Genomic DNA, 11,151 nt, shown 5'->3' with positions numbered 1-11,151 from the left:
CGAGACTAGTGTACATGCAGACAGACAGATCTAGATCTTGTGTCTCGCTTTCTTGCACAGTTTCACCTATGCTCTTTCTGTGTGTGTGTGTGTGTGTGTGTGTGTGTGTGTGTGTGTGTGTGTGTGTGTGTGTGTGTGTGTGTGTGTGTGTGTGTGTGACGGATTGATTAAGTTTGTGTTACTGTTTGTCGATTTCTTACGTGAGCCTTGATGGCTTCGCCTCTTGTTTGTTGTGTCTTGTTGAATCATTGGCATGTCTTGTTAGATTTTTTGGCATTTATAGTACTTCTTGCAGCATGTAACAAAATGTACAATTCAGGGCCAGTCCCAAAAATGATCTGTTTCGGCAAGCTTATCTGAAATTTGTGTGGGTATATACTTTGTATGCAGCCAAAATTAATAATGATAGCTATTTTCCATTCACCAGAAGCAAATTGGTACTTCGGAAATAAGTGAAATAATATTACATATATATGTTATATTACCTAATTATTACATTGAATGCACTAGAAGTTATATTACCTTATTATTACATGAAAATGGCATTGACTGCACTACCTGCAAAATAATCCACAGGTAACAGTAAGTAAAATGTCCATGTCTGTACATGGCATACACATATAGCTTGAAACGGGTGCCCGGTAGCTCTGTTGGTAGAGCACTGGACTTGTGATCTGAGGATCACGGGTTCAAATCCGGGCCGGGACGGACACAGGTCAACTTCATGTGCAGACTCAGAGACGGTATCCATGTTCCACCCCCGTGTCACCACTGTGGCACGTAAAAGACCTTAGTCATTCTGCCATAAGTGCAGGTGGCTGATTACACCTAAACACGCACACACCTGGGTAGCGCGACTCTGTTGCTGCTAGCTTTCCACTGGGAGGAAGCAACCTGAATTTCCCAGCGATAAGACAATAAAGTAATGAAAATGAAAAAATGAAATGAAGAAAAGGCCGGAGAACAGGTGGACAAGTGCTTAGGCTATAATTAAGTTCTGACATTGCACAATACAGTGGTCTAGATGGTCGAACGTGTAGCAAAGACCTGTACGTTTACGTGTAGATATTGCGTCACCCGTGACTCACTTTTTTCTCCAATGTTCCAAATGCATACGATGTTTTGCTCCCACCAAGACTGCCGATCTTGGCAAACGCGTGACGTTAAAATTAGATTTGGTGACGTTACCCGTACACGTCTTGAAAAGTGCTGATCTAGATCTTGCTTATGTGTGTGTTACAGCCCAGCGATGTCAAGGTCACTGCCTGGCTGGCCACGCCTTTGCTTTCGTGCATCTAGAGGATGTGGACGAAGCTCGAGTCTTTTTCGACAAAGCTCGGGAGATGGCTGAACGCAGTGGTGAGTTGAACATGAAGAAAAAGTCAGCCCTTTTTGTGTTGCAAGATGGACTCCTCCCAATAAAAGACACCTACTGTTGCCCTTTGATTTACACATCTGATAAACAAAGGGAAATGAGCGCTCTAAATGCATATGACTATATGCATACATCGTAGAGCCCTGAGATACACTTCCCTTTGTTTATCAGATCTTTAAACAGCACTAGCTGCCTTATTTATTTAAGATTTTCTTTGATTTACAAATTTCACCAAAATGTCCCAACAGTGTGGGGATGTATTTAGCTAGTTCAAGTGATTTTCGTTCAGCGCATGCAGGTACCACCCTAAGCACTCCTTGTAGGGTTATTAATCTACTCTTCAGGTGACAATGGCAGCTAGTGGCGGATGCACATAATTCAGTACCGAAGACACACATTTTTGCAAAGCTGGTGTCACCATACCTGTCAAGTCTTACGTTTTTTGCGTAATTCTTACGGAATTTTGATGTTTTTCAAGTCTTACGGCGTATGCTGAAGATCTTACGGGTTTACAAAACAATTTGGTCAAATAAAAAAAAGTTCGCAAAGGTTCGTCCGAGAACAAAGTAACAACTAAAAAATCTCGCGGTAACTGATCCGGCAGAAGTACAAGGCAACGCGCATGTGCACACCGTCAGCGCGATCTGACTGCGTGAGTACTGTGCGACAACACTTGACCACACGCGACCTCAAATTAAAGCAGAACTTTACATGTATTATTGTTGTTGTTCTCGGTATCTTCAAGGTATTTTCTCACGTTGTGTGAAGCTTTAAGCCATAGAAATGAAACTAAGGGAGTTGTGAGGCATTTTCGAAGAGCTAGCGATCGAAAGTGAAAGTAGCCGGATTCCTGTCACCTCCGATCATGTCGGACTTGTTTTTAGAACACGCGCGACTTCAAACTAAAGCATTTACATGTAATATTTTGTTTTGTTTTAGTATCTACACAGTATTTTCTCACGTTATACCTAGTGTGAAGCCATATAAATACAAATACGGGCGTTATGATGCATTTTTGAAGAGGTAGAGAGCGAAAGTTGGCACCGGATGTCTGTCACAACCGATCATATACGACTTGTTTTTAAAACATGCGCGACCTCAAACTAAAGCATTTCGGTACATGTCATATTTTTTTTGATCTGGTATTTGTCCTTGATTGTTGGGGCGGGGATGTAGCTCAGTCGGTAGCGCGCTGGATTTGTATCCAGTTGGCCGCTGTCAGCATGAGTTCGTCCCCACGTTCGGCGAGAGATTTATTACTCAGAGTCAACTTTGTGTGCAGACTCTCCTCGGTGTCCAGACACCCTCGTGTGTACACGTAAGCACAAGACCAAGTGCGCACGAAAAAGATCCTGTAATCCATGTCAGAGTTCGGTGGGTTATAGAAACACGAAAATACCCAGCATGCTTCCTCCAAAAACGGCGTATGGCTGCCTAAATGGCGGGGTAAAAAACGGTCATGCACGTAAAATTCCACTCGTGCAAAAAAACACGAGTTTACATGGGAGTTTCAGCCCACGAACGCAGAAGAAGAAGAAGAAGAAGTCCTTGATTGTTGAGACACACATGCGTTTCTGTGAGGGGTGACAGATCACTAAATGTGTGTCTGGTTAGAAGTGTACTGTCTTTGTACAATATAAATTTAGGTGATTCTCGGTACAATAAAATTACATTCAAACATATGCTTTGCATTTCAAAATTGCATAAAACAGTGCAGTTCAGTGTTGAGAAAAGTGTGTTTTTCTTATGTGTGAAATAAGGCTGATTTCTTGTTTTTGTGTGTGTATGTGTGCATGTATTTAGTTCTTGTGGTGATTAATCTAACGACTTCTGCAATTTTGCACGTTGTCTTAAGCTTTTTGGTGCAAACTTATGGTTTGTTAGCAAAATCTTATGGTGAGAGTCCACAAGAGCTTGACAGGTATGTGTCACACAGAGAGCAATTTTTGTTGTTGTAAGTAAGCATCCCTTTACTATTTTTCTGCATGTGATATCAACGCCAAGTCAGTGGGAGATAAAACAAAATGCAGTACTGAAGTCTCACACTTGTACAAAACTGGTGTTTACACGGAGAGCAATGAAGTAGAATTTAAACACTCCTTAATTTCACTGCTGTTCAGGTGACTTCAATAGCAAGTTGCAGATCAACAAAATTCAGTACTGAAGTCACACCCTTGTACAAAACTGGTGTTAGGCAAAAAAAAAAAAAGGGTCTGTTTACGGTAACCCGACCGACCCTAGTTTTTTCGCGCGACCCTAGACTTTTTTTGGCATTTGGGAAAATTAAAAAAAATAAAAAATCTTGTTTTTTTGGCAAAATAACGTAAAAATATGGTTTTTTGGAGAGAAAAAAAAAATCCCGACCTACCGACCCTATTTTTTTGGCCTATGTTACCGTAAACAGACCTATTTTTTTGGGGGGGCCTTACACAGATCAATAGCCATGAAGTAGAATTAACACTCCTAATTTCACTGCTCCCCAGGTGACTTCAACAGGAAATGGCAGTTGAACATAATTTAGTACTGAAAACATAAACTCTTACAAAGCTGGTGTCACTGAGAGATATGCAGTAGAATTAATTAACAATCCTCGTTTCACTGCTCCTCAGGTGTCTGACTTTGACACAAAGTGGCTCCCTCGAAAGCGGCGTATGGCTGTCTAAATGGTGGGGTAAAACCGGTCATACACGTAAAATCCCACTGGTGCAAAAAAACACAAGTATACGTGGGATTTTCAGCCCATGAACGTAGATGAAGAAGAAGAAGAAGACACGAAGTGGCAGATGAACTAAATTCAGCATCAAAGACACAAAATCTTCCTAACAAAGTTCAAGTTCAAGTTCAAGTTTATTAGTCCATAACCCATGGGGGCATTTTGAACAATAAATACAATCAATACAATCATGATATATGCTAATATAGTAAAATAAAAAAAAATTAAAAAAATAAAAGAAAAATTATGAAAAACTGTTACAAATTCTATTAATAAAGTCCAAAATATTCTTTAGCAATTTCTTTTTCTTGGTAGCAAACAACTTTTTAAATTTAAGTGCATTAGGTTTTTTCCAATAGTAAGGTGGTAACAACTCAGCTCTTTCTTCTTTGAAAAAATCACAGACAAATAAATAATGGAATTCATCACCTATGTCTTGTGACACAGAGTGAAATAGAGTGAAAATAACATTATTTGTTTCACTTCTCCCCAGGTGACTTTGACACCAAGTGGCAGATGGATGAAGCTCTGGGGGCCGTCCATTTCCGCATGGCCACCAAAGACATAATGCTGCCAAGCCCCCTGACTGAGGACACAAGGCTGAAGCTGCCGGAGTCCTCCTTGGACCATCTGGAAAAGTCCATGCGGTGGTACAAGAAGGCGCTGGAGGACCTGGCCAGCGGCCCCAGAGGCACGTCACACGTCCAGGACAGAGTGCTGGAGAAATACACGCTGGTGCAGAGCCTCAGGAAAAATGCATCCAAGGTGAGTCTGCTGAGCTGGTACAGTAGAACCCCCTGTTTAAGAGCTTCACAAATCTGAGAAATTCAGGTCTTAAAATGGGGGTAATTTTACAGAGGTTAAGAACAAAAACTTGAGAAAACAAGGTCTTAAAAAGGAGTCTTAAACTGGGGAGTCTTAAAAGGGGGGTTCCAGTGCCACTGTACGATACCCAAAGCAACTTGACAGAGAATGACTGCAGGTAGAAAATGTCCATTGACATAAAAGTATGCTCATCATAAATTGAGTGTGCATGGCATTTGTAGCCCACTTAAGCAGAAAAGAAGGAGAAGGAGATACATGCGCACATTGGTACAGTGGAACCCCCTGTTGAAGACCTTCACAAATCTGAGAAATTCAGGTCTTAAAATGGGGGTAATTTTACAGAGGTTAAGAACAGAAACTTGAGAAAACAAAGTCTTAAAAAGGAGGGAGTCTTAAATTGGGGGGTCTTGAAGGGAGGTTCCACTGTACAACGATACCCAAAGGAACAGAGAATGACTGCCTTAATGTGGGGTAGAAAATGTTCATTGACGTAAAAGTATGCTCATCATTAACTAAGTGTACATGGCAGTCGTGGCCCACTCAGGCAGAAAAGAAGGAGGTACATGTACATGTCAGCACTTTGGTATTTGCAATGTAAACCCTTTTTGGAGAGAGGACACCTCACAAGAAAGGACAGTCTTTCTTTTGTCTCTGGGTTTGTAAGCTTGACTAAAGTATACCTGTCATGACAGAACACCTGCTGGGTCGATATATCTGTGAACTTAACGTTTTGTTTTGTCAATAATTAAACGTTCCAACAACATACTTTACTTGTTTTTTTATTGTGAATTTTGGAACGTTGGCAGTCTAATTGATTGTTTTGGGATTTGAACCTTTTGTCATTCTCCTAGGCGGCTGTTTTGGGATTTGAACCTTTTGTCATTCTCCTAGGCGGCAGTGATACCATTCACTCAGCCCCCCGTGGCACCGGCAGTTGCCCAGCCAGTTAGTGTTGAGAAGACTGCCGCCAAAACAGAGTCAGAGGACAGCGGCAGCACAGAAGAAGAGGGAGATGATGATGAGGATGATGATGACGATGATGGAAGCAGCAGCAACGACAGCAAGGGGTATACGTTTTATGCAGTTGCTGCATGTCTGTGTTATGTTTGTTTTGTAATGTGTTGTAGTATTCACCTTGCTTTGCTTGTTTTTGAGTCACTTGAGAAAAAGTGACTCTATGTAATCGGTCAGTGTTAGTCTGTCCGGCCGTCCGGCCGTCCGGCCGGCCGTCCGTAGACACCACCTTAACGTTGGACTTTTCTCGGAAACTATCAAAGCGATCGGGCTCATATTTTGTTTAGTCGTGACCTCCAATGACCTCTACACTTTAACGATGGTTTCGTTGACCTTTGACCTTTTTCAAGGTCACAGGTCAGCGTCAAAGGAAAAATTAGACATTTTATATCTTTGACAAAGTTCATCGGATGTGATTGAAACTTTGTAGGATTATTCTTTACATCAAAGTATTTACATCTGTAGCCTTTTACGAACGTTATCAGAAAAACAAGGGAGATAACTAGCCTTTTCTGTTCGGCAACACACAACTTAACGTTGGGCTTTTCTCGGAAACTATAAAAGTGACCGGGCTCAAATTTTATGTGAACGTGACTCATTGTGTTGTGAATAGCAATTTCTTCCTGTCCATCTGATGCCTCATATAATATTCAGAACTGCGAAAGTGACTCGATCGAGCGTTTGCTCTTCTTGTTTGTTTTTTGTAATGGTATTATTTTGTTTATTATTATTTTATATTGTAGCATACAGCAATGGTTAGTTCAATAGTCTATATAAAATGTTGCATGGCATTTCATGACAACATTGGCAGTCAGACTGCTGACATGTTTGTGCTTCTTGTTGTGCTTCTTCTTAAAATAGATTTTTCAAGTCCAAATGTCAAAAAAGATGCATGAAGATCAACAGAGCATTGCTTCTAACAACAACAAAAACTACTTTTTAACCCCTTCACTGCCCACCCCGTATGTAATACGTGGTCATTTTTGGTTTGTCGTACGCCCATAACCGTATCTCGTACGTGGGATTTGTGTCAAGAACATTTCAGGACATTTCTGAAAACTAAATGGGAGGTAACCACTGTCCAAGTACTTGAAGGGGTTCTAAACACATGCAGTTCTTTCCCTTAGACCGTTCGGATAAGCTACTACCACGTGTTGACAACTCACCACTGTGCCTAGACATACGTAGAACCGATCTATAGTATTCAAAATGGCGGCCGAAAGTCGGACCTCAACTCGTAGACCTGTTTTCAAGCGATACAGTGTTCTGGAAGCTCTACAAGAAGTGATTTATGGATTACCACACAGAAGAATACTTTTATGGGCTGTAATGTGAGTACCTGATGTTTGACACCAGTTTTAGCAGTGTTTTGTGTGGTTTTATGTGCTGCAATGTGTGTGTGTGGAAGTCCGGAAACTGTAATTTTTGACAAAAATGGTCATTATATCAATTTTTACTATAACAATCACAAACAAAGTCCAATGATCATGTTATCACATAATAGCCAAGGGTGTAAGCAAAATACATGCCAAAGATCTAAGAGATATCTCAATACATGATCGAGCAGTGAAGAGATTAGTGAACCTACCGAAGAAAGTGAAATTTGCCCTGGCGCACAGCAATACCAAAATGCTGTTATACTGTGGCAGTGAAGGGGTTAAGTCTGTGTGAAAGTCGTTAATTTGTACTGCAGTTTCCCCAGATCGTGTGCATGTAATATTTTATGCAGTGTTTACCCTTTTGTCTAGTCAGACGATTGTGTGTGTTTGTGCTTATGCAGCCTACCTATAGTTTGCACGAGTTGCTTTGTCATATTGTCACTTAAAATTTTTTTTTTTTTAAAAAGCATGATGTAGAACCACAGTGTTTTAGTTTCTATTTTGTTCTTATTACGCAAAATGGTTGATTGTACATACAGTCTAGCCTTCCTTGCGTGAGTTGCTTTGTCGTTATCACTTTTAATTAATTAGTTAATTCATTTATTTTATGCATGGTTGTTGATTGTAGAATCACAGTGTTTTAGTTTCCATTTTGTTCATATTATGCAAAAAGGTTGATATTGTACAATCTGTAGCCCTCCTTGCATGAGTTGCTTAATTTGTCGTAATCACTTTTTATTTATTTATTTACTTTATGCATGGTTGTTGATTGTAGAATCACAGTGTTTTAGTTTCCATTTTGTTCACATTACGCAAAATGGTTGTTTGTACAATCTGTAGCCCTCCTTGCGTGAGTTGCTTTATCGTTAATGACTTTTTATTTATTTACTTTATGCATGGTTGTTGATTGTAGCGAGGCAGATGTGAGGGATGGATTGAAAACACTTGACAATGCAGCCTGCTGTTCAACGACTGAGGTGTTGTGTCAAGTTCCTCATGCTGTGTGCAGTGGAGCCCCCCCCTTTTAAGACCCCCTGATTTAAGACCGCCCTCCTCTTAAGACCTTGAATTTTTCTTAGATTTTCTGTTCATAACCTGTGTAAATTTACCTCCATTTGAAACTTCCTCTCTTTTAAGATGTACTTACTTTTTGTATTACTTTTTTTGAGGTCTTCAGAAGCGGGTTCCCCTGTATCATGCTTTATGTGTTCACGTAAAGGCGGTCCTCAATTGAGCCCGAAGTCGACTTCGCGAAGTCTTTTTACCCAAAACTCAGTGCTGCATGAAGCTCCGTGTAGCCAGCTTCGCGAAGTCTTTTTACCCAAAACTCAGTGCTGCATGAAGCTCCGTGTAGCCAGCTTCGCGAAGTCTTTTTACCCAAAACTCAGTGCTGCTTGAAGCTCCGTGTAGCCAGCTTCGCAAAGCATACTTCTAGCTCATAGTCGACTTGGCCCAATTAAGGACAGGCTTAAATCTCATTGATTAGTTCTTCTTCTTTCAAATGTCGCCATATCATTCTGCAGCTTATGTTGGGATTTCAAATGTCGCCATATCATTCTGCAGCTTATGTTAGGGTATCTGTATAGCTTTTACGGTTCTCTCAGCATTTTTTCGCATAATAGACCAATTCCGAAAATTGCAAAAGCTCTGACCTTGGAGGGACCAATCACAAGCGAGGGGTCTGTCGGAAACACGTGCTCCGGTCCACATGTTTCCGACACTCCCCTTGCTAGTAATTGGTCCATCCTTTGTTTGTCGGAGCTTTTGCAAGAAAAGGTCAGTCTTCCACAACACCTTCAAACCCGAAGGAGTTATTTCCAAAAATTGTCTATTCCCAAACCGTTCTCAACATTTTTTGTAACAATCAAGTTGATTTATTTTCCATAAGGCCAAAAAAAAAAATAAGTCTGTTTACGGTAACATAAGCCCAAAAAAGAGGGTCGGTAGGTCGGGATTTTTTTATTTTTTTATTTTTTTTTTTTTTTTCCTCCAAAAAACCATTCTTTTTACGTTATTTTGCAAAAAAACCAAGATTTTTTTAAAAAAAAATTTCCCCCCAAATGCCCAAAAAAAAGTCTAGGGTCGCGCGAAAAAAATAGGGTCGGTCGGGTTACCGTAAACAGACCTTTTTTTTTTTTTGGCCTAAGCAGAATAGAATTAGATACGTGGAACACACTTTTCCAATCACATAAACTGTTATATTTCTAAAGTTTGTCATGTATATCTGTGTGTCAGTAAAATTGATTTCTACATTGTATAAATATGGACTGTTTAACGAGAAGTCTTTACTGGTAAAAAATCTCATAATGTAATCTACAACAGATCATAAATACCTGTCAATAATTTGTTTGAGCAGTTTCTTTTGAAGAAATATAATGTTGTACGTGTTCCCTGTTTTATACTTGGTTTGATATGTTGCTGTAATAGAGTAATAAGTTTTTATGAGAACTTACGGATTTGTAACTGCAATGAAATACCTGCAGTTACAAAATTATAGCTAGCACCTTCATTTGATAAAAGTTGTGCTTTTACTTCGATCTGCATTGATATTTTTCTCATCGTGCTTTTCATGCTGCTGTGACTTCTGATCCCTTTCAACAGACTGGGCAAAACAGTCAGGACTCCTGCTGAAGATGATGGCGATGAAGAAGCAGAACAGATGAAGGCACTATACAAGGAACAGCTTGGCATAGGTAAATTGCCAACTGGTTGACTTTTCTGAGTGCATTTGTGCAGGGGTCAAGCTTATTACACAAATTGTGCAGGGGTCAAGCTTATTACACAATTTGTGCAGGGGTCAAGCTTATTACACAATTTGTGCAGGGGTCAAGCTTATTACACAATTTGTGCAGGGGTCAAGCTTATTACACAATTTTGCATCCATATTGCATAATTGGGTTGCAGTGCGCATTTTAGCCATATTGCTGTCATCCAAAGCCAATCCCTCAAAGTCAGTGCGACCCGTGGTGTGTATTTTTCATGATAGTGCTTACTGTACCATGGTCGTTATATTATCATAATATTATCTTGGTGTACTTCATCAGTTCATGTGTACTTAACCGTCAGGCTGTGCATTCTGCAGTCTGCCGGTGTCACTTTTGTTAAGTGTTTGTACCACATCAACGTAAAAGTATGCTACGGTGGTACCTGCAATGAAACCTTTGGGAACAGCCTTTCAAGTCAGGTATACTTTGGGCAAGACAGAAGACAAAGCTAGCTTGGGACAATAGAAAGTGTCATTTTGGCGGGAGGTATCCTCTCTTCGGTATACTTTGGGCAAGACAGAAGGCAAAGCTAGCTTGGGACAATAGAAAGTGTCATTTGGCGGGAGGTATCCTCTCTTCGGTATACTTTGGGCAAGACAGAAGGCAAAGCTAGCTTGGGACAATAGAAAGTGTCATTTGGCGGGAGGTATCCTCTCTTCGGAGGGGCCTTACACTGTTTGTTTGTTTGTTTGTTTGTTTGCCTAACGCCCAGCCGACCACAAAGGGCCATATCAGGGCGGTGCTGCTTTGACATATAATGTGCGCCACACACAAGACAGAAGTCGCAGCACAGGCTTCGTGTCTCACCCAGTCACATTATTCTGACACCGGACCAACCAGTCCTAGCACTAACCCCATAATGCCAGACGCCAGGCGGAGCAGCCACTAGATTGCCAATTTTAAAGTCTTAGGTATGACCTGGCCGGGGTTCGAACCCACGACCTCCCGATCTCGGGGCGGACGCCTTACCACTAGGCCAACCGTGCCGGTGCCTTACACTGCATGTGCTTTGTTAGTCATTGCAGTGGAATTAAATACATTCCACTCTCATTTTGAGCAATAAGTTCTACATTTGGTTGA

General features: G+C 40.8%; 1 protein-coding gene across 5 annotated transcripts in view; it reads left to right on the top strand.

The window, feature by feature from the left end:
- The window catches only part of LOC138947512 (tetratricopeptide repeat protein 24-like), a 29,399-nt gene that overhangs the window by 9,090 nt on the left and 9,158 nt on the right, over positions 1-11,151 (top strand). For all 5 annotated transcript variants that reach the window (XM_070319029.1, XM_070319020.1, XM_070319014.1 and 2 more), the window contains exons 6-9: positions 1,243-1,359; positions 4,582-4,853; positions 5,805-5,980; positions 9,908-9,999. In XM_070319029.1, coding sequence (XP_070175130.1) covers positions 1,243-1,359; positions 4,582-4,853; positions 5,805-5,980; positions 9,908-9,999 — 657 coding nt within the window. The remainder of the gene's footprint in view (positions 1-1,242; positions 1,360-4,581; positions 4,854-5,804; positions 5,981-9,907; positions 10,000-11,151) is intronic.

This window comes from Littorina saxatilis, linkage group LG1 (assembly GCF_037325665.1).
Source record: "Littorina saxatilis isolate snail1 linkage group LG1, US_GU_Lsax_2.0, whole genome shotgun sequence".
Classification (NCBI taxonomy): Eukaryota; Metazoa; Mollusca; class Gastropoda; order Littorinimorpha; family Littorinidae; genus Littorina; species Littorina saxatilis.
Note: the sequence above shows the minus strand (reverse complement) of the source record. Positions and strands in the feature narration are given on the sequence as shown.